This window comes from Cetorhinus maximus, chromosome 20 (assembly GCF_964194155.1).
Source record: "Cetorhinus maximus chromosome 20, sCetMax3.hap1.1, whole genome shotgun sequence".
Taxonomy (NCBI): domain Eukaryota; kingdom Metazoa; phylum Chordata; class Chondrichthyes; order Lamniformes; family Cetorhinidae; genus Cetorhinus; species Cetorhinus maximus.
In genome coordinates this window covers 80,418,020-80,441,283 of record NC_135898.1, presented here as the reverse complement: position 1 = coordinate 80,441,283, position 23,264 = coordinate 80,418,020, and the positions used below count along the sequence as shown (strand labels likewise).

Sequence of the window (23,264 nt, the reverse complement as noted above, 5' to 3'; positions counted from 1 at the left end):
TGCCGGGGATAATCACATCTGCTGCCCACATCAATTAACTCAGCACCAACCAGGGAAAGGATTGACACAGAAACCTCTTTGCAATATCCTCTTTTAATCCGTCTGCATTTTCCATTCAGATATCGACAGCAGTGACATCAGATGCAAATGTTCACCAACTTCACCAGGTGGCTCATTCGGCCCTTCCACAATCTGGGGGGGGGGGGGGGGGGGGTCTGTCTGAACCAGGAGTGATCAGTTTAGACAGCGTTGAGATAGCTAAAGATGACAGAACCAACACAGCTCAGTGGCTTCGAGTGTGAAGCAGGTTCAGAACAGGGGGTTGAACAGGAAACTGGAACTCTGAATCAGGATCAGAAGCCACTGGGATGAGGAGTGAACAGGAAATGTTGAATACGTTATCAGTGGAGGAATGTCAACTGAGAGAATAGGGCCTGTGTTCGAATGATAAAGAAAGTCCAGTTTCGCTGACTTTCAGACAGACAGAGTGCAGCTCCAGTGTGCTCCTGTCTGCATTGGGCCCTGGCCCAGGGGTTATTAGCCACACTGGGACCACGTTGATAATAAAATGAGCTGCTACACTTAGCGTTGTTGTAGGAAAGAACCACCACAAGATACAGTTATGTTAAATCTTTATGAAACACTGGGTCAGCGGCAGCCTGGATTAATGTGTCCAATACTGGGCTTCCACGATTTAGGAAGGATGTGAAGGCTTTGGAGAGAGTACCAAAAAGATTGGCTAGAATGGCTCTCGGGTAGGAAGGAAGCCGGAATATTTGTGTTGTTGACTGGGGAGACAGTTCTGGTGACTGTCAGAGGGTTCATAATCATTTGGGAGAGGGAGGGTGAGTAATTATGTCTAAAGATATTAATGTGGCAGAGACAAATTTCCCTGCTGTTCCAGAGCGCTCCCAGCAGCTAAACAGGCAGGTAAATATTATCATTTTCAAACACAAGCAGGAAGATATTTAGATAAAAAAATCTCCAAGGGCATTTGCTGAATAGTTCTGGCCTGCAGATCTATCAGGACCTGCTCACAAACAACAGACATGCTGCCAAAATAAACCTTTCTCAAGTCTTGAGTTTGCTAATTCAGCAGCCAGTAAAGGCCGTGTGGACTCTTAATGAGCTGCAACTGCATTTACCCCATTGCTCAGGTCACCTAGAAAACAAGACACCCTCCATCAGGGAAACAGCAACATCCCAGACAGCGCAGCTCCAGACAGCATGTACAAATGAAACATCCTCAGACAGCAGTCCAAGACAGCGTGGTTTCAGACAGCAGTCCCAGACGGCACGGCCTCAGACAGCAGTCCCAGACAGCGCGGTCTCAGACAGCAGTCCCAGATATCTGCCCATGCCTCCATTAACATTGAGAGGGACTGAGGGAGTTCAGAGACCAGGTGAAGACCCATTAACTGTGTGTTTATCCTCCCCCAGGCCTTGGTAATGGTTCCATATTCCTGTTTCTAATTCTGGCTCCCAGCATTTGCAGGTTTCATTTCTCTTTATCTCCAGAATTAATCCAAAATTAAATTGCATCATGGGGAAAGGAGACAGTCAATGTGACTGACTCCTGGGTCAGTTTTACATCAGACCTCTGATGTACTGTGTGGTGTTTGGGGAATGTGCTGTGAAGGGACTGTTCTGCTCAGTCCTGGCAAAGTTGGCAGGGGGGAACCTGTGCTCAGAGGAGGTAGTCACATGCCTCAGGGTTACCCTTCAAATACAGCTCATAGAAACCTCGATAGGCTTCGGCGCTATGGGCAGTTGCCTTGGTAGCAGGATCTTGCTCCATGTGTTGCATCCATTGTTTGAGTTTAGGTGTTTGTTCCAGTAACCTGCAGAAACAGGAAGAGAGATTCAGTAAATATAAGAGAAGAGAATTAGTAACCAGCCCTGGTCCTGAACTGATCCCAGCTCCAGACGTTCTGTTCATCGAGCCCCCTGTAATCCCAAGCCAGGAGGAAGCCTATGCTCAAAACTCAGTTGCTCTCTACCCAGTTATTCAGATGCACCCAGACATAGAATATACAGCATGGAAACAGGCCATTCAGCCCAACCAGTCCAGGCTAGCATTTACCCTCCATGTGAGTGATTAGCTCTGTTCACATTTCCCTGTTCCCATAACACCTTATCTTAATTTGTTTCATCACCTCGTCAATCTGATCTTCAATGTTCACACGGTTTCTGCCACAACCACTGATCCTGGGAGTGAATTCCACAGCCTCACAGTTCTCTCTGTGAAGAAGTTTCTCCTGCCCTTTGGCCCAAATCTCTTACATTTAATCGTGTATCTGAATCCTCATCCTAAACCCTTCGTCCCAGCACCACACCAATCAGTAGTTGCAGCAAAGCTTCAATAACTTCCATCTCTGGGGGTGTTTATGACATGTCCACAGCATCACGTGGAAAGACAAAGTTACCGATGAAGCAGTCCTTTCTCGGGCAAACATGCCACGCATGATAGAACTAATCAAGCAAAGGAGGCTCCACTGGCTCGGGCATGTGCACAGGATGGAAGATAACCGCATCCCCATTGATGTGCCAGGCAGGGAAGTAGCCCGTGTCTAGAGACCAGCAGGGTGCCCAAAGTTCTGATCCCAGGATGCTGTCAAAAGAGACACGAAAGCTTCAGCATCAATCACGACAAGTGAGAAACTCCAGCTGACGATTGGTGCAAATGGTGACACCAGCTTTGAGCAGGAACTTGCCACCAGGGCTCCAAAGCAGACACCAGCCCCGCAAACAAGGCACCGACAGCGATCATCCTGCGCCATCAGCGAGGGACAGCTCCACGTGTGGTACTTGTGGCAGACTCTGCCTTTCCAGAATCGGCTTGTTCCGTCATCGGAGGAACTGCAGCCGCTGATATCATGTCAGCTCAGTAAAGTTCCGAGGCTGAGTTCCCATCATCTCTCACAGACGGAAGGATGCCAATCATGTTTAATCAATTTATTGGAGTTTTTTGAAGGAGTAACATGCGCATGGATAAAGGGGAGCCTGTAGATGTACTGTACTTGGATTTCCAGAAGGCATTTGATAAGGTGCCACATCAAAGGTTATTACAGAAAATAAAAGCACATCATGTAGTGGGTAACGTATTTGCATGGATAGAAGGTTGGCTGGCTGGCAAAAAACAGAGAATAAACATAAATGAGTCTTTTTTTGATAGGCAGGATGTGGCGAATGGAGTCCCACTGGGGCCTGAACTGGGGCCTCAGCTTTTTACAATTTACATCAATGAGATAGATAAGGGGAGTGAAGACATGGTAGCTAAGTTAACAGATAACACAAAGATAAGTAGGAAAGTATGTTGTGAAGAGGACATGAGGTTGCAGATGAATATAGATAGATTGAGTGAGTGGATGAAGATCTGGCAAATGGAGTTTAATGTGGGAAAATGTGAAATTGTTCACTTTGGCAGGAAGAACAAAAAAGCAGAATATTACTTAAATGGAGAACGGGTGCAGAATTCTGAGGTGCAGAGGGATCTGGGTGTTCTAGTACATGAGTCACAAAATGTTAGTTTGCAGGTACAGCAAGTAATTAAGAAGGCTAATGGAATGCCAGCCTTTATTAAGAGAGGGATTGAGCATAAAAGTAAGGATGTTATACTTCAGTTGTACAGGGCATTGGTGAGACCGCACCCTGAATACTGTGTACAGTTTTGATCTCCTTATTTAAAGAAGGATGTAAATGCATTGGAGGCAGTTCAAAGAAGGTTTACTAGATTGATACCTGGAATGAGTGGGTTGTCTTATGAGGGAAGGTTGGATAGACTGGGCTCGGTTCCACTGGAGTTTGGAAGGGTGAGGGGTGATTTGATTGAAGTATACAAGATACCGATCAGCCTTGACAAGGTGGATGTCGAAAGGCTGTTTCCTCTTGTGGGTGAGTCCAGAACTAGAGGGCACTGTTTTAAAATTAGGGGTTGCCCTTTTAGGACAGAGATGAGGAGAAATTTTTTCTCTCAGAGGGTTGTGTGACTTTGGAACTCTCTGCCTCAGAAGGTGGTGGAGGCGGGGTCATTGAATATTTTTAAGGCAGAGGGAGATAGATTCTTGTTAGGCAAGGGAATCAAAGGTTATCGGGGGGTAGATGGGAATGTGGAAATCGAAACACGAGAAGATCAGCCATGATCCTATTGAATAACGGAGCAGGTTCGAGGGGCCGAATGGTCTACTCCTGATCCTATTTCTTATGTTCTTATGTTCTAGTTGCAGTAGGTATTAATGGGTCACTCGTGCTAGCAGCCATTGCTTCCTGGTCGCTATGTGTTGTAAGCTGTATTGAGCCTCTGGCACAGGGGCCTACAGGCAGCTTTCAGTTGACAGAACAGGTTAAAGTTGGAGAGATGGAACTCTGAGCTGGCTGTGAGACTCAGCAATGCGCGGTATTTCCTGGTCAATGGGCTCTCCTGTACATTCCTCTGTTACTGAGGCAGTTTTATAAACAAACAAATAACATTCAAAAGGTGGAAGTTACAATCAGTGATATCACTAAACGTATGCTAACCTCACCCACATCACACTCACACTGCAGATTAAGCAAGGGAGTGTGGTACACGTCTGTTAAACGGTAACAAGATGGATGCTCATTCCTCACTAGCTGCTTTGCTGCTGTTGCATCTGCTGAATAAATCTGAAATCAAAAAACTGCTCCCTGTATCCGCACAGATCTGGGAATCGCTGGGGAAAGGACCGAAAGGTTTTGAGTCTCCCTGGTGCCAGCAGCAGAACACAAACTTCAGCAAAGCTTTAAATCAGTCTTCTGTCAGTCTTTAAGGGTGAGGTTTCCTCCTTCCCCCTTCCTGCTTCGAGGTTTCCTCCTGTTGTATAGCTGGACAACTTCCACCATCATCCAGCCCCTCCTCCAGCCCAAGCATAGGGTTAGATACAGAGTAAAACTCCCTCTACACTGTCCCTATCAAACACTCCCAGGACAGGTACAGCACAGAGTTAGCTACAGGGTAAAGCTCCCTCTACACTGTCCCTATCAAACACTCCCAGGACAGGTACAGCACGGAGTTAGTTACAGGGTAAAACTCCCTCTACACTGTCCCCATCAAACACTCCCAGGACAGGTACAGCACGGGGTTAGATACAGAGTAAAGCTCCCTCTACACTGTCCCCATCAAACACTCCCAGGACAGGTACAGCACTGGGTTAGATACAGAGTAAAGCTCCCTCTACACTGTCCTCATCAAACACTCCCAGGACAGGTACAGCACAGGGTTAGATACAGGGTAAAACTCCCTCTACACTGTCCCCATCAAACACTCCCAGGGAAGGTACAGCACGGGGTTAGATACAGAGTAAAGCTCCCTCTACACTGTCCCCATCAAACACTCCCAGGACAGGTACAGCACGGGGTTAGATACAGAGTAAAGCTCCCTCTACACTGTCCCCATCAAACACTCCCAGGACATCTACACTGTCCCCATCAAACACTCCCAGGACAGGGGCAGCACAGAGTTAGATACAAAGTAAAACTCCCTCTACTCTGTTCCTGTAGGATATTCTCCATTACGCCAGCAAACGATATTCTGCATAAGCAAGTCTGACAAGTTAGTATCAAATTAGGGTAACTTCGCTTTTTTGGTCTAAACGCATTTGGCTGTGCTGTAACTTTCCCAACTCCTTTCACAGAGGATTGTAATGAGCAGACAGAGGAAGCTTTTATCAAATCAGTTTGGGCTGCACTTGACCCACAATTCACCAGTGAAAGAGCAGTATCTGAGCTGGCCTCTCAGCCACTCGCACGTTAACATCACTTTAATATTCTTTACTCACTTATTCAATGAGAAGGCTTCCATCCGCTCGAACCAGGGCCACATCAAGTAGTCAATCATTGTCACTGTGTCACCACCAAAGAAACGAGTCTTTAACCCAGCTAACTTCTGCAATAAACCAGAGATCATGACAGAGCAGGTGAGAGTGCTACCCTGGGATTACACACGCATGGAGAATTCAAAAGGGATGTGACCAGTGAGTTCCTAATTTTAGCACTGCTTTGATGTGACCATGTCCACATACCACTAGAATCCCTCATAGTTCAACCCTGCAGGAAATGAGCTAGCACAGGTACTGAGACTCCAGGGCATGAGGTTACCATTCCAGTCTCCAGTGCTGAGCCTCAGCGACTGAGGGGCGATTCGGTAGAGGTATACAGGGTTATGGCAGGTTTGGATAAGGTAGACCAGGGGAAAAGCTGTTCCCATTGGCTGTTGGTACAAGGGCCTTAAATTTTGGCGCAAGAAATGCAGAGGGATGTCAGAAAGGACGTTTCTACGCAGCGACTGGTAATGACCTAGAACTCGCTGCCCACGGTGGAAGAGGAGTTGATCAATTTCAAAAGGAAATTAGATGGGTGCACGAAGGAAATAAACTTGCAGGGCTACAGGGATCGAGCGGAACAACGGGACTGACTGGATTTCTCTACAGAGAGCTGGCATGGACTTGATGGGCTGAATGGCCTCCTTCTGTGCTGTAAGTGACACAATGACTTTATGAAAAGCTGTCATTCAGGTTTCTAACACAGACTTTGTCCGAAGTCGCCCAACATGAGGAAAGATTCCTGTTTCCAAGAGATAGTCAAGAAAATCTCCCAACTCCACTACAGCCCCCTGGTTCCCATAGTGAGGATCCATCTTGCAGGTGATGCCTTGAATTCTGAGAATAAGAACTTTATCCTCATCCTTTTGCTGCTTTCTACATTCTGTTCACCACTTCATACTGCTTCCTCTGCTTGGCCATTTCCAAAGTGATAAAACTGAAATTGCATCAGACAGGGTATGGAGGAGATTTCTGAGAATGTGGCCCTGGACTGGAGAGTTTTAGTTATGAGGTGAGATTGGATAGGCCTATGGTTGAGACATTGAACCAGCCTCTCTCAGGTGGATGTAAAGATCCCATGGGCACTATTCAAAGGTGTGCCAATATCAAACACTCATCCAACATCATTAAAGGGGATTATCTGGTCATTATCTCATTGATGGCTGTGGGATCTTGCTATTTGAAAATTTTCTGCTGTGTTTCCTACGTTACAACTTCAAAAGTACTTCACTTGTTTTGAAAAACTTTGGGGTGTCCTGAGGTTGTGAAAGGTGCTATATAAATGCAAGTCTGTTTTGTCATTTATATCTCTATTCTATATATCAACCTATCAGTGTGGTGACTTGGCTTTATCTCTGAACTCAACAGTTTGTTAGAAGTGCCATCAAACAGAGAGCCTGTTTGGTCTGTTCTATTAGGTCAGAGGGATATTCCAGGACCCGGAGTCCTGTGCCGCATTTCCACACTATCACAAACCAAAGTTTGCTCAGTTCCTGCTCCCCGGACCAGCAGCTGCTCCTTTATAACCACGTTTCACCGATTTCCCCTTTACCTTCTCGAAGTTCCCGAGCTGAACCTGGAGTTCCTCCTCCATTTTAGAAATATCCATGGATTTACTCTTTTCCACCGAAATCTTGTACATGTAACTCACCATCTGGTCACAAAAAGGGCGGAGACATAATCAACTTGCGCTGGAGAACTGAGCTACTACATGAGGTTAATCAATGTTGGAGGTAACACTTAGCATTATATCGTTCAGATACTATTCATATACATTCATTCACTAGCACTGTTAAAATCCAAAGTTTCAATGACTGTGTGGCTGTGTGCTGACAGTATGAGCAGATTTTACAGTCATCGCCTGCAAAGTTCAAGGCATCAGCTGTGGCTCAGTGGGTAGCTCTCTCACCTCAAGGTTGTGTGCTCAAGTCCTGCTCCAGAGATTTGAACACAAAATCTAGGCTGAAACTCTAGTGCAGTACTGACAGAGTGCTGTACTGCCGGAGGTTCCATCTTTCAGCCGAGATGTTAAACTGAGTCTGTCTCTCTCAGGTAGAAGATCCCATGGTGCTATTTTGAAGAAGGGCAGTTTTTCCCAATGTTCTGGCCTATATTTATGCCTCAACCAATATCACTAAAAAAAGGTCAGCTTATGGGTGTTTGTGGGATTTTGCTATCCCTAAGTTGGCTGCTGTATTTGCCAACAAAACACCCCAGTAATTAAAAGTACCTCATTGGTATGTCCTGAGGACAGGAAAGGGTTTGGACAAATACAAGATTCTCCCTTCCTTCACTGTCAGGATGATTGCTATAGAGGGAGCCCAGAGACATTCTGAAACATATTGCTGGAAAGGGCCATAAAGTGGATTGTGCAATGAAGCAGGGTTAATTAGTAATCTCATAGTAAAACATCCACTAGGAAATAGTGATCATAATACCATTGAATTCCATGTTAGGTTTGAAAGTGACATACTCCAATCAGAAACAAGAATTTTAAACTTAAACAAATTACATAGGTGCAGGGGAGAACTAGTTAATTAGGTAAATAGGCTATGGTGGTAAATGAGCATTTAAAGACACAATCTAAATCCTCAACAAAAATACATTCCATTGAAAAAGTAAAACTCAGCGAGAAAGACCCATCATTGGATCACTAAGGAAATTAAGGATAATATTACATTAAAAGAAGAGGTTTACAATGCTGCAAAGTAAAGTAACAAGTCAGAATATTGGGAGTGTTTTGGAAACCAGCAAAGAATATTGATAAAATGGAGAGGGGCTGCAGAATGCTGTCGTACAGAGGGGTCTGGATATCATTGTGTATGAATCACAAAGAGTCAGCATGCAGGTACAGCACGTAATTAGGAAGGCAAATTGTATGTTGGACTTTATTACAAGGGGGATTAGATTATAAAAGTAGGGAAGTCTTGCTACAACTGTACAGGACATTGGTGAGACCACCAAGTACTGTGTACAGTTTTGGTCACCTTACTTAAGGAGGCATATACTTATATTGAACACAGTTCAGAGAAGGTTCACTAGGCTGATTCCTGGAATGGAGGGGTTGTTTTATGAGGAGAGGTTGAGCAAGTTGGGTCTGTACTCATAGGAGTTTAGAAAGATGAGAGGTGATCTTATTGAAACATGTAAGATTCTGAGGGAGCTTGACAGGGTAAATGCTGAGAGGATGTTACCTCTCCTGGGCAATCTAGAACTAGTATTTATTTTCTCAGAGGGTTGTTAGTGTTTGGCTGGGTCAACAAATATATTCAAGGCTGAGTTAGATTTTTGGTTGTCAGTGGAGTCAAGGGTTATGAGGGACAGGCAGGAAAGTGTTGAGGCCACAATCAGATCAGCCATGACCTTATTGAATGGTGGAGCAGGCTCAAGAGGTCGAATGGCCTATTCCTGTTCCTATTTTTTATGTTCTTATATTCAAAGGGCCACTTGAAAGTTCATAGAAAGGGAAAAATATGATATAAGAGCAAACTGGTCAACAATATAAAAACAGATTGTAAGAGTTTTTACAGGTGTATAAAAAGGAAGAGAGTAGCTAAAGTTATTAGAAGCAGAGACAGGAGAAATTATCATGGGGAATGAGGAAATGACAGAGAAATTGAACAAATGTGTGGGTTTTTGTCTTTATAGTAGAATACCCAAGTTACATAGCAGAAATAGAGGGTAATCCAAGTGCCAAAGAGATTGAGGAAATTAAGGAAATTAAAATCAGCAGAGAAAAAGTGCTGGAGAAATTTAAGAGGCTAAAATCTAATAAATCCTTGAGACCTGTTGGCCTACATCCTAGGGTTCTAAAAGAAATAGCTGCAGAGATATTGGATGCTCTGGCTATGATTTTCCAAAATTCCCAGGATTCTAGAACAATTGCAGCAGATTGGAAGTCAGCTGATGTGACAGTGCTATTCAAGAAAGAAGGGAGAGAGGAAACAGGGAATTATAACCAGTTAGCCTGACATCAGTCATTGAGAGAAAGCGGAGAAGGCAGGAAGTGCTGGAATCTATTATTAAGGAAGTCTTAGCAATGCACTCAGGAAAGTATTATATGATTAGAACAAGTCAACATGGTTTTACAAAAGGGAAATTATGTTTGACAAATTTATTAGAGCATTTTAAGGATGTAACTAGTGGGGTAGATAAAGGGGAAACCAGTAGATGTAGTATACCTTGATTTCCAAAAGGCAAAAAGTTGAAAGGTAAGATAAGGACGCATGGAATTAGGGATAATAGATTAGCATGGACAGAGGATTGATTAATGGATTGGAAGCAAAGAATAGGCATAAATGGGACATTCTCAAGTTGGCAGGCTGTGACTTATGGAATGCTGCAAGGGTCAGTGCAGGGCCTCAGCAATTTACAATCTATATACAGACAGCAATGTATCTAAGTTTGCTGATGATACAAAGCTAGGTGGAAAGGTAAGCTGTAGGGACGACACAGGGGCTGCAAAGAGATATAGACAGGCTAAGTGAGTGGGCATCAAGATGGCAGATGGAGTACAATGTAGAGAAGTGTGAAGTTATTTACTTTAGTCATAAGAATAAAAAAGCACAATATTTTTAAAAAGGTGTGAAACTTGTAAGTGCTGATGTTCAAAGAGACACTGGTGTTCTCATACAAGGAATGCAGAAAGTTAGCAAGTAGGTGCAGCAAGCAATTAGTAAGGCAAATGACAGGCTGGCTCTTATTGCAATGGATTGGAGTATAGGAATGAAGAAGTCTTGCTACAATTGTATGGGGCATTGGTGAGACCACATCTGGAATACTGTGCGCAGTTTGGGTCTCCATATTTAAGGAAGGATATATTTGCTTTGGAGGCAGTACAGCAAAGGTTCACTGGATTGGTTCCTGGGATGTGTCTGAAACTGACTTGCCTTTCTCTTGCAGGGGGTTGGGGGGTGTTTTCTGGTTGGGGACCAAGAACCGATCCCCAGCAGACTCCGAGTTTCAGTGCATGTGTGCAGGGTGTCTAACCACACATGCTTTGTTCTGGGTTTCTCCTCCTGCAGTTTAAAGGGCTCCGCCATCCTGATGGCTGTGTGCCTGTGTTGAAAAATGGCGTGAAAACAAGGATCTCAGACTCAGGTTTGGTGGCATAACATGGGGAGTTCTGGGATCGAGAGGAGGGAGCCCAGAAGGGAGGAACCCAGGGAGGGGACCAACGGGGAAGGAGTCAATGGGAGAAGACCACCAGGAGGAGACCACCACTAGGAACCACCGGCAGAAAAACTACTGGGGAGAGGAGCAAAGAAGAGTCTGAAAGCAGCAAAAGTGTTGCTGTTGCCAGGGTCCAAGTAGCGAAGGTTTGGAGAAGGCCTGAAGATCTGAAAAGGCAGCAGAAGGTCAGTTACTCCATGCTGTGGGCCGTTGGTCAAAGGAAAACCCTTTAAAGCAATCGTGTTATGCTCAGTGTGGTTGAAGAACTGGAGTTGGTGCTGGAGTACAGCCTGGGAAGCCAGTGGAAGTAGTCTCAGGGGAAGAGATTAACCATCAGGAAGTGAGCAGTCATGAGGCAGTCGGAGTGACTTTTAGAGGGAATTCAGAGGTTAAATCTTCAAAGGTGAAAGCTTGAAATTCCTCTGGGGGAGACAGAGTTTTAAAGAGATTGTGTAGCTCACAGTGGACACTGATGTCTAGGTGGATTGTTAAGAAATCCATGGGATCTGTCGTGGCTGCATCTGCCATTTAATGTGCAGTGTAGTTTGTTTGGCCAAGCTACCATAACTATTAACCCATTATGCTACAGCTTTATCAGTTGCTATGACTTATTTTTATTTGTTCATTGAATGTCAGCATCAGTGGCTGGGCCAACATTTATTGCCCATCCCTAATTGCCCTTGAGAAGGTGGTGGTGAGCTGCCTTCTTGAACCGCTGCAGTCCATGTGGTGTAGGTACACCCACAGTGCTATTAGAAAGGAAGTTCCAGGGTTTTGACCCAGTGACACTGAAGGACCAGCGATATATTTTCAAGTCAGGATAGTGTGTGACTTGGAGGGAAACTTTCACCTACTGCCCTTGCCACTCTAGGTGGTTACAGCCATGGATTTGGAAGATGTTGAAAGAGCCTTGGTGCATTGCTGCAATGGATCTTGTAGATGGTACACACTGCTGCTACTGTGCGTCGGAGGTGGAGAGAGTGGATGTTTGTGGATCGGGTGCCGATCAAGCGGGCTGCTTTGCCCTGGATGGTGTCGAGCTTCTTGAGTGTTGTTGGAGCTGCACTCATCCAGGCAAGTGGAGAGTATTCCATCAAACTCCTGACTTGTGCCTTGTAGATGGTGGACAGGCTTTGGGGAGTCAGGAGGTGGGTTACTCACCACAGGATACAGCCTCTGACCTGCTCTTGTAGCCACAGTATTTATATGGCTAATCCAGTTCAGTTTCTGGTCAATGGTAACCCTCAAGATGTTGTTAGTGGGGGATTCAGTGATTGTAATGCCATTGAGTGTCAAGGGGAGGGAATATTTTCTGGAAAGGGGAAGTTTATTCCTGAGGATTTGCAACAATTAACTGAGGTTAGGTTAACTGCATTAGCAGAAAAGTTGAAGCTAGAGTTATAATCAGGGCTAACAAAGCAGACATATTTGAACCAATAGCACAGCATTTGAAATTAGAAAAACAAAAGGCTGACATCATAATAATACAGTTTGAGTTAGTTAGAATCCAGTTACAGATAAAGCAGCCTGAAATAGAAAAGGGAAAAAAGAAATAAAGCAACTTGAGTTAGATAGCGAAAAGCAAAAACCTGAACGAAAGAGAAATACAAAAGCTTGTACATGAACTCCAGGGAGAGAAGTTAGCAAGGGCCAAAAGAGATAAGGAAAGAGACAGTGAGCTTCAAAGAAAGAAAGAAATCAGACGGTATAAACTGGCTAATGAAAAGGTTAAGGGATGAAAGAGAGTTCAGTGGCTCGGATGTTGAATTGAGTCCCATTCCAAGCTTTGATATTTGAAGAATCTTCACCTCGTGCCTAAATTCTTGGATGATGGAGTTGAGAGATATTTTATCTCATTCGAAAATGTGGCTACAAAGCTAAAGTAGCCAAAGGACACATGGACTCTCATTTTACAAAGGGTTTTCGTCGGGAAAGCTATGGGTGTGCATTCTAACCTTTTGGCAGAACAAGCCTCAGATCATGAGACAGTTAAAACTGCAGTACTTAATGCTTATGAATTTGCCCCCAAAGCATATCAGTTAAAATTTTGGAATTTGAGGAAAAGACAAAATGAAATGTTTGTGGAATTTGCCAGGGAGAAAGAAATGTTGTTTGACAGGTGGTTTTGATCAATGAAGTTAGAACAAACTTTTGAGAATATGAGAGAGCTAATCATAATGGAAGAATTTCAAAATAACAACTCTATAGCTATCAGGTCACACCTGGAGGACCGAAAGATTTCTAATGTGAGGGAAGCAGCGATTCTGGCAGATGATTCTGATATATCACATGGGCAGCTAGGGGGCAGGAGAGGAGTAGAAGAGAGGAGTCAAAAAGAGTCTACATTTGGGGAGAAGGCAGAAGCAGTTCCTGTTAATGAAAATGATAGTGCAGAGAATAAAAGTGATGTTAAGAAACCAGTCTGCTTTTATTACTGTAAGACAGGGCATATAAAGGCAAACTGTTGGAAGTGGAATGGTAAAAATGGCAGTAATAGGGATACTCAAGTAGTCTTCAGAAAAGACAGTACCAGTGGCACTGGTGCATGTGACAGGAAATTTCCACAGAGAAAGTTGCATCAGGAAGTGAAACTTGTAAGAACCCCATTGCTACTACTGTTTTTACAGTAGGAGTAGTTAGAACTGAAAAGGATCATAAGGGGTTCATACTGGAAGGGGAAGTCACTCCATTTTTGTCCAAGGAAGAGCCCAGAAAGATTGTTCTCCTGAGAGAAACTGGTTCGGCTTAGAGCTTATTGTTAGCAAAGGATTTACATCTTTCTTCAAAAGGTTCATAGAATAACAGTGTATTAATACAGGGTTTTGATGGGAAGTGCTTGCCTCTCCCATTGCACAAAGTAAATTTGAATTGTGCTCTGATGAAGGAGCCTTGAGTTACCCATTAAAAATGTAGACTTTATATTGGGCAATGATGTCGTGAGCAATATAGTTTTTTTTCACAATCTGGGACTGGGTGTCACATTCCTGTGAGTAAAAGCATACAGCCTATTTGTGATCCAGCTGAGCCAAGAACGGACTCAAGTAAAAATACTGATGTACTTACCTCAGTAATGGACAGTACAAAGGCCATACAAAGGCTTTCAGATTTGCTAAGTGAAATATTTCAATGGGAAAGACTAAGACCTCAAAGTGACCCCAAAAAGGTTAATGATACCTGACACCAAACTAAAAGTGCTGGCCAAAGTTGAGATGCAGGACACAGCATCAGGAATACAGGCAAATGGGCAGTGCTCAAAAGCCCTTTTAACCCCAAAGAATGATTGGAATGATGTGTTTTGTGACTTGCATGGAAGGCTCAAAGCGTTGGAAAGAAAAATAAATGCCCAGAATGGGGATTCAGTTGATGTCACTCAAAAATAATTAAATGTGACACATTCAGAATGGCATCAGGAGAAACTGAAAGATCTTAAAATGTTCAAAGATTAAACCAGACAGGGGTACCAAACCCTTTCGTATGAACATAAAAAGCATCTCAATAACATCCTGGAAATGACCAAAAGAGATTTTGATCAGAGAAGAAAAAAGTTGTTGGCACACAAAAGAAGCCCTTTGACTTATTGTCTCAAAATGGGAATTTACCATGTCTGAGTTTAGAAAATGAACTTAAAAATAGAATCGTGACCACAGCCAATAAAAAGGCCGATAATTTGACTGTGGACTTGGCTGAGACATTATTTGCTGAGTTAAAGAACAGGCATAGGAAGAAAGAACTCATGTTCTGAGCTATGATAATTTAATGATATTTAAATCCTGTTAACCCTACTTGTCGCATGTGCTTGCTTTAGGGTTAATCCTTTATAGCTTTGTGAATGTGGTTTGTGCAATGGTGGGAAAAATGAAAGGTTACCGATACAGCATGTAATAAATAAACTATTTGCTGGTGTATGATGTTAAACATTTCACAGAATCACACGGTGCAGAAGAGGCCCTTCGGCCCATCGAGTCTGCACTGACACGTGAGAAACACCTGACCTACCTACCTAATCCCATTTACCAGCACTTGGCCCATAGCCTTGAATGTTATGACATGCCAAGTGCTCATCCAGGTACTTTTTAAAGGATGTGAGGCAAGTCGCCTCCACCAAAAATCTGTATAACCTTCTATATTCAACGATGGAGCATTCACAGCCCTCTAGGATAGAGAATTCCAGCACTATAGAATCCTCTGAATGAAGAAATTTCTCCTCACCTTATTTTCAAAGCCCTGTAAAGGAACCTTCACAATGATGAAAATTTATTTTTCCCAAGGGGGTGAAGTTTATGAAACCGACTCATCTTTCTCTTGGGGAGGGGGTGGTTTTCGGGTGGAGACTGAGGACCAGGATCCCCAGCAGGCAGCGAGTTTTGTTGCATGCCCGGCAGAGTGTCTGGCCCAGCAATGCTCAATTCTGCGTTTCTCCTCCTGCATTTAATGGCTTAGCCATCATGACAGCAGTGCACCTGCATGGAAAAATGACTTGAGAACAAGGATCATGGGACCCAGGTTTGGCGGTATAATATTGGGAGTCCCCAGGACCGAGAGGAGGGAACCCAGAAAGGGGGAATCCAGGGAGAAGTCCCAGAGAGAGAGGACACATGGAGAAGGAACCACTGGGAGGAGGAGACCACTGGCAGAGCCCACCACTAGAAATAACCAGGGAGAGAAACCATTGGGGAGAGGAGCAAAGTAAGAGGCCCCAAGCAGCAGAAGTGCTGCAGTTGGCAGGCTCCAGCTAGTGAGGGCTCAGGAGAGGCCTTGGAAAACTGAAAAGGCAACAGAAGGTTGGTGACTCCATGTTGTGGGCCGTTGGGACAAAGGTAACTCTTTGGAGCAGTGTTGTCCTGCTCAGTCTGGCTGAAGAGCTGAAGTCATGCCTGTGAGTTGATGCTGGAGTGCAGCCTTAAGAAGCTAGTGGAAGTAATCTCAGGGGAATAGATTAAACCATCAGGAGGTGTGCAGTCATGGGGGCTAACCAAGATGGGGCAACTTTGAGGGAATTCAGAGATTAGATCTTCAAAGGTGAAGACTGGAGATTCCTCATGAGGGAGGCAGAGTTTTAACGAGATTATGTAGCTCACAGTGGATACTGGTGTCTGGGTGGGTTGCTGAGAAATCAGTGGGATCTGTCTTGGTCGCGTCTGCCATTTTTTGTGCAATGTAGTGTGTTCGACCACAGTTTGCCTGTTAATTCACACGTGCCTCATATTAACCCTGAATGTTAGAGTATAAGATAGATATTACAAATTGTTTTACTTTTCTGACTTTCAATAGTAAAGTTATTTTTTGTTCAAAAACTGGAACATTGTGGTTTTATTCTCTTAGTATGTACCTTGGACCTCAAACTTTGTCCACTTTAGACAAAATGTTACTGGTCCTTCACTGGATTGTACCAACATCTGGCAATCTGGTCCAGGAACAGACAGGATGGGAGAATTGTCCTATGATGAGAGGCTGAGTAAACTGGCCCTATATTCTTTGGAGTTTAGAAGAATGAGAGGTTATCTCATTGAAACACAGAAGATTCTGAAGGGGCTTGATAGGATAGACACTGAGAGGTTGTTTCTCCTGGCTGGGGAATCTAGAACAATGGGTACAGGCTCAGGATAAGGGGTCAATCATTTAGGACGGAGTTGAGGAGAAATTTCTTCGTTCAGAGGATAGTGTATCGCTGGAATTCTCTATCCCAGAGGGCTGTGGATGCTTCATCGTTGAATATAGAAGATTATACAGATTTTTGGTCTCTCAGGGAATTAAGGGATATGGGAAGTGGGCAGGAAAATGGAGTTGAAGCCTGAGATCAGCCATGATCATATTGAATGGTGGAGCAGGCTGAATGGGCTGAATGGTCTACTCCTGCTCTTATCTCTTGTGTTCTTGAGACGCTGACCAAGAAAGATGTGCAGGAGGTGAAAACTACAGGATGTATCTGAAGGCAATATAATGTGCCAATTCAGCAATAAACAGCTGAGGGTCCAGCTACAGGAAGGAGCTGGATAAAAATTGCACTGTGACCTTAGGCAGTTATGATAATGCCATAGGTGGTAGGAGTGTGGAATTCTCTCTCAGGAAAAGCAGTCGATGCAAGCTCAATGAATAACTTTAAATTTTAGATTGATAGATATTTGCTAGCCAAGGGTATTGAGGGATATGGAGCTAAGGCAGGTAGATGGAATTAGGATACAGATCACCTCTGATCTCATTGAATGGCGAAATAGACTCGAGGTGTAGAATGGCCTCATCCTGTTCTTATGTAACTGTTTCAGTGTGTCTGAGCTAGGGAAAGATTACAAGAAATGATTCCTGCTCGAGATTGCTGCTATGTAGCCATCAGTTGACAACCGGCAGGCAATGTTGCACGGTCTCCAGACCCAAATACTCAACCAACACTCATGGTCTAGACTATAAAGTGAAGACTGCCAGAGGTAGGAGATAGCAATGGGGAGAAAACCCTTAGTCGTGCACAGACTGAATATCTGTCACTGGTCTGAATGTGTAGCAGTGGAGCTGTCCACAAGCTGGAGACTAGCCATCTCCCCTAGATCCTTCCAGATTCATCTCTACACTTTGCATTGCATCTTTCCCTTTTACAGCTGTGTTTTTCCCCATTGGGCTTTCCATTGCCTTATTTAAATTAAATTCATCACCAGTTGCTAAACATATCGCCTGCTTTTAGTATCTGTGCCCAGCATTTGGACTGGCCACCATTGGCTGCTCTCCTCTACCCTCTTCTGTGTTCTGATTGGTCTCAAAGAGAAGTTGCCCACCGTCCTCTCTCAATTCTGACAAAAGCTCTTGTAAGGAGACATGGGTGAGAGAAGATTAAGAATGAGGATATTGACTCCAGCTAATAATAGTCTTCAAATGAGTTTAGACAAGTTTCAAAGCTCTAGACTGGATCAATTGCAGCAGCAGAAGCCAGAGCAATCACTGGATGGAGAAAGACCCAGGTCAATCTAGTTCACCTTCTGCCATCCTGATAATTGTTTGTTACAATATTATTAAGTTCTTTACTAATCACATCAATCAATCTCTAATCACATCAATCAATATTTATTAATTAGGAAAATGTGTTCAGCTATGGGGACAGACGAATGGAGTGGGATTAATTGAATACCTAAAGCTGGCACAGGCACGATGGGTCGAATGGCCTCCTTCTGAACTGCATGATTCTATGAGCTAGCTGAAGGCCACTGGCCCCTTTACCCTCCCTCTGATTTCACCCATGGATGGAGAGCCTGCCACACACGTTCCGATAAATGCATCAGCTCCTTGTGTACCTTACTGAAATGTTCCAACAACATCTTCTGTTTGGCCTTCTCGTAGGGATCTGTGGGCAGGAGCCGTTTGGCTGGGTACTTGTCATCCAGAAACTCGCAGGTGATTGGAGAGTCATAAACCAGCTCATTCTGGCAGGTCTCCAACACTGGCACCAAACCAAGAGCATTCTTCTCAAAGAACCAGTCAGGCTTGTTCACCAGATTGATATTAATTACTTCATACCTTAAAGAGAATAGAGTTGGGATGAAAATCCTAGTAACCATCAAATAGATGCCAAACTGGAGAGTTAATACATTATGTAAACACTCCATTGAAGCAAAACCTCTTCAATCGGGAAAACCCATGAATAAACCTGAGTGTACCCGCCTTATGAGTCCAGATATTTAGAGTGAGAAATTGTTGCTTATGAGCTGGACCAGAGCAACGCTTCCTCAGTATCACAGCAAAACCACAAACGATGGCTCTTAAGCTTCTAATCAAAGATGACTGCGTATTTAAAATTCTCATCCTTGTTTTCAAATCTTTTCATGGCCAGGCCTCTCTGTCTCTGTAACCTCCTCCAGCTCCATAATCCTCCAAGATCTTTGTGATCCTCCAATCCTGGCTTCTTGTGCATCCTTGATTTTAATTATTCCATCACTGGCAGTCGTGCTTTCAGCTGCATGGGCCCTAAACCCTGGAATTTCCTCCCTAAACCTGTCTGATACTCTACTCTGCTCTCCTCCTTTAAGAGACTCCTTAAAAATCTACCACATTGACCAAGTTTTTGGTCACCTGTCCAAATATCTCCTTCTATGTCAAAGTTTGGTTGATAACGTTCCTTTGAAGCACCCTGGAATGTTTTACTTGTTAAAAGTGCTATATAAATGTAAGACTAAGAGCTGAGATTATTGTTTGAGGGTTTATAGTAATAGGTGTTTTGTGAGGGTGATACTTTAACTCACTCATCATATCCAGGCCCAGACCACACCAGATGCACTCGGAACTCTCCAGCACTGCTCTTCTCTTTCCAGCTCCCCACTCTTCTGCTGCCTTCTCTCCCATTGTAGATCAGCTCTCTCCTGATATCTGTCCTGAACTTGCCTTTCAACTTCTAACCCTGACCCTGACATCTCCTGGGATAGGCAAAACCTGCAGTCAGTTAAAAAAAAAGCTTCCTCTTATGGGTGAGTCTGGAACTAGGAAGCACTGTTTTAAAATTAGGGGTCGCCCTTTAGGACAGAGATGAGGAGAAATCTTTTCTCTCGCAGCGTTGTGTGACTTTGGAACTCTCTGCTCAGAAGGTGGTGGAGGCAGGGTCATCGAATATTTTTAAGACTGAGTTAGATAGATTCTTGTTAGGCAAGGGAATCAAAGGCTATCAGGGTTAGATGGGGATGAGGAATTGGAAACACAAACAGATCAGCTCGAGGGGCCGAATGGTCTTCTCCTGCTCCTATCTCTCGGTGGAACAAGCAAAGGTGGCCTGGCGAGGGGCAGATCTGGCTGGCTCAGGATCACCAAGGCTGGGGCAGGTACCCAACATTAACTGGGACAAAGCTTTGGAGAGCATCCATCTTACTTGATTCCCTTGGCTTCCAGGACCAGGCGAGTGCGTTGAGCAAATGGACAGAATCTCATGCTGTACACACGAACCACTCCCGCAGGCACAGGGCCTGGGGCGGGACTTCCTGCAAAGGGAGACAAAATAATCATTAACCGTGAGAAAATGGCGAGTTGTGAGATTTAGCATGCACCCAGTTCAGGGCAACAAAGAGTGTGGAAACTGGCACTGTGCTGACCAACACCCCTGTGAATCAACATTGTCATGGGATTACAGAGCAGGTTAGAGACCAATAAGAGGGAGCAAAATTATCAGCACATGAGTTATACTGGGATACACAATATTTGTTAAAGGACAATCATGTTTGATTAACTTGATTGCATCCTCCAATAAAGTGTTGGGGAAGTGAGTGCAGTTTGATGGGTATACAGGCTTTCAAAAGGGGTTTGACAAAGTACACACCTAATTTGTTGACAAAAATTTAAGCCCGTGGAATTAAAGAGACTGCAGCAGTGTGGATACAAGATTGGATAAGATTCAGACTAGGCAGTCATGGCGAATGGATGCCCTTCAGGCTGGATGCAAGTGGTGCGCTGCCTGAAAGGGCGGCGGAAGCAGATTCAATAGAAACATTCAAAAGGAAATTGGATAAATATTTGAAATGGAAAAATTAGCTGGGCTCTGGGGAGAAATTAGGAAAGTGAGTCTAATTGCACAGCTCGATCAGAAGGCCAGCATAGGCACAATGGGCTGAGTGGCCACTCTCTGTATTCTATGCTCTATAAAATATGTTAATTGGGAATTACTCAGAAAAGATAATGGTCACAAAGCACGAGACAATGGGTTTCCAGAGTGGTTCTGGAAACTGGCTCGGAGGCGTGAGCACTGTTAAACTGGGAGCTCAACGACTTCCCCCACCATGGGATATTCTTAACCCAGAAACAGCAGCAGCCAGGAGCCTGGCAACCACTGATTCAATTAGGTGGCTAATTAACAGCCACTGTCTGCCCCACTGGCATTTACTGGTGTTGGGATGGGCCCCCACCATGTGGGAAGACCACCAGGTGGACATCCAGCGGTTCCCTGGGAGCGGGGGAGTTGGGGGGGAAGGGGTCTTCCTCTTTGGCAGATTTTCGCCCAGGCAGCCATGGCCGCCCCCACAGTTCCAATACTGCCACTCGAGGGCTCATTGCTTATATCGCCAGGGCTTGTCTGCCTGTGCTCCAGCACAGTAAAATAAATTCTGGCCTGCCCTTCGATGGCACCTCAACATGGAGGTGCCCTCTCCTCCTCCGCCTGTGGGTGGCACTGCCAAGGCTGCCGAGCTGGTTGGGCTGGCAGCTCTGGGAAGCGAGCTGCCATTCTTAACTTTCCGCTGCCAGTGGAATTGCCCCCAAAGCCCCGCCCATCTGCCCGTGTGGGTTTGGGCCCTGCTTTCAAAGCCGGCAGCGGACTCCCGGAACGCGTAAAATTCAGCCCAATGTCACAAACCGTGAGACACCTCGAAAGCGAAAGAACACGCAAACAAAAAAGCAAGACAGGGAGACGGATAGACTGGGCACGGGAGACACAGCAGCACAAAAGGTGACAAGTTACACAGAGAGGGCCAGATGCACAGACACGCTAAGAGTTATACGCGCAGGGGAAAAGGAAGAGAAAGACGGATAGGCAAAAGGTCAAATTAAGGTCACAAATATACTCAGACGCACACACACAAACACACACACACACACACACACACAGTCAAATAGGCATGCAGAGGGGTCAAAAGAGAAAGTGAGGCAGAGGCAGAGAGACTAAGGGTAAACAGGGACTGACAGGCACAAACACAGGAAACTGACTGGAAGCAGAGACTGCCTGACTGAGCCTCTCTCTCACATGTACTTGCTCAGCTGATAACTCCATTACCTTTCGTCAGTGCTTTTGCAGACATTGCTCAGACTTACGATCGACTCAGACCACTTTTAGAGGCAGGTTTCGGACAGACCGAGTCGCTCCAGGCCAAGGCTTGTGAATGTAACCAGTAGTGCCAGCCACACCAGTCCCACCCTGCTAATGCGTCACAATCAAGATTTGTTTTCTAGCTGACTCATTGTATAAACTTTGAAACAGGAAATCACTGCAACAAAAGCCGAAATGAAAATGGGAGGCACAGCAAATTATTCAGCAGAATCAAAGGCAGGGGATGCAGGGGGGAGGTGGTGGGCACGGTAGGGGGAGGGGGCAGGCATGTGAGCTACTGAAATATTAGGTGGTACTGCTTAGTTAAGTATTTAACATAGCTTGAGTATATAAATATACTTTAAAAATGCTGTGACACTCTGACAATTTTAATCTTGTCTAGACAACTGTATATGTCGCAAGTGATCAGGGGTTTCGATAAATCCACAGCAATCAATGTAACAGCTAGGCGTTGTGGAAGACCAGAGGAATTTGGGGGTTCAGCTCCCAAGAACAAGGTCACAGCCGCATACAATAAACAGAGCTCAGTAATCCCACAACCAACAGGTTAGATCAAAACAAAAAACTACTGCGGATGCTGGAAATCCAAAACAAAAACAGAATTACCTGGAAAAACTCAGCAGGTCTGGCAGCATCGGTAGAGAAGAAAAGAGTCGACGTTTCGGGTCCACAGGACCCTTCAACAGAACTGAAGTATAGTTAGGAGAGGGGTGAAATATAAGCTGGTTTAAGGTGGGGGGCGGGGGGAGAGAAGTTGAGGGTGGGGTGGTTGTAGGGACAAGCAAGCAGTGATAGGAGCAGATAATCAAAAGATGTCACAGACAAAAGGATCAAAGAGGTGTTGAAGGTGGTGATATTATCTAAGAAAAGTGCTAATTAAGAATGGATGGCAGGACACTCGAGGTACAGCTCTAGTGGGGGTGGGGTGGAAAGGCTGACAAGGTATTAGTTGTAGATTTAAAAATTCAGCCCGGAAGGCTGTAAAGTGCCTAGTTGGAAGATAAGGTGTTGTTCCTCCAGTTTGCGTTGAGCTTCACTGGAACAATGCAGCAAGTCAAGGACAGACATGTGGGCAAGAGAGCAGGGTGGAGTGTTAAAATGGCAAGCGACAGGGAGGTTTGGGTCTTTCTTGCAGACAGACCGCAGGTGTTCTGCAAAGCGGTCGCCCAGTTTGCGTTTGGTCTCTCCAATGTAGAGGAGACCGCATTGGGAGCAATGAATGCAGTAGACTAAGTTTGAGGAAATGCAAGTGAAATGCTGCTTCACTTGAAAGGAGTGTTTGGGCCCTTTTTTTTCCCAATAATTTATATAGATTTTTCTTTTCCCACCTATTTCCATTATTTTTAAATCTACAACTAATACCTTGTCAGTCTTTCCACCCCACCCCCACTAGAGCTGTACCTTGAGTGTCCTGCCATCCATTCTTAATTAGCACTTTTCTTAGATAATATCACCACCTTCAACACCTCTTT

The 23,264-nt window shown here is 44.6% G+C and overlaps 1 protein-coding gene across 1 annotated transcript; it reads right to left on the bottom strand.

Moving 5' to 3' along the window:
- Nucleotides 1–77: 77 nt before the first annotated feature.
- On the bottom strand, nucleotides 78–21,895 carry LOC144694502 (glutathione S-transferase omega-1-like). The gene is made up of 6 exons (XM_078565001.1): nucleotides 21,739–21,895; nucleotides 19,849–19,957; nucleotides 18,287–18,509; nucleotides 7,390–7,491; nucleotides 5,796–5,902; nucleotides 78–1,841 (listed from the first exon to the last, which is right to left on the bottom strand). The coding sequence occupies exons 1-6, from the start codon at nucleotides 21,761–21,763 to the stop codon at nucleotides 1,688–1,690; spliced, it is 720 nt and encodes a 239-aa protein (XP_078421127.1). The 5' UTR covers nucleotides 21,764–21,895; the 3' UTR covers nucleotides 78–1,687.
- Between the last annotated feature and the right edge of the window lie 1,369 nt (nucleotides 21,896–23,264).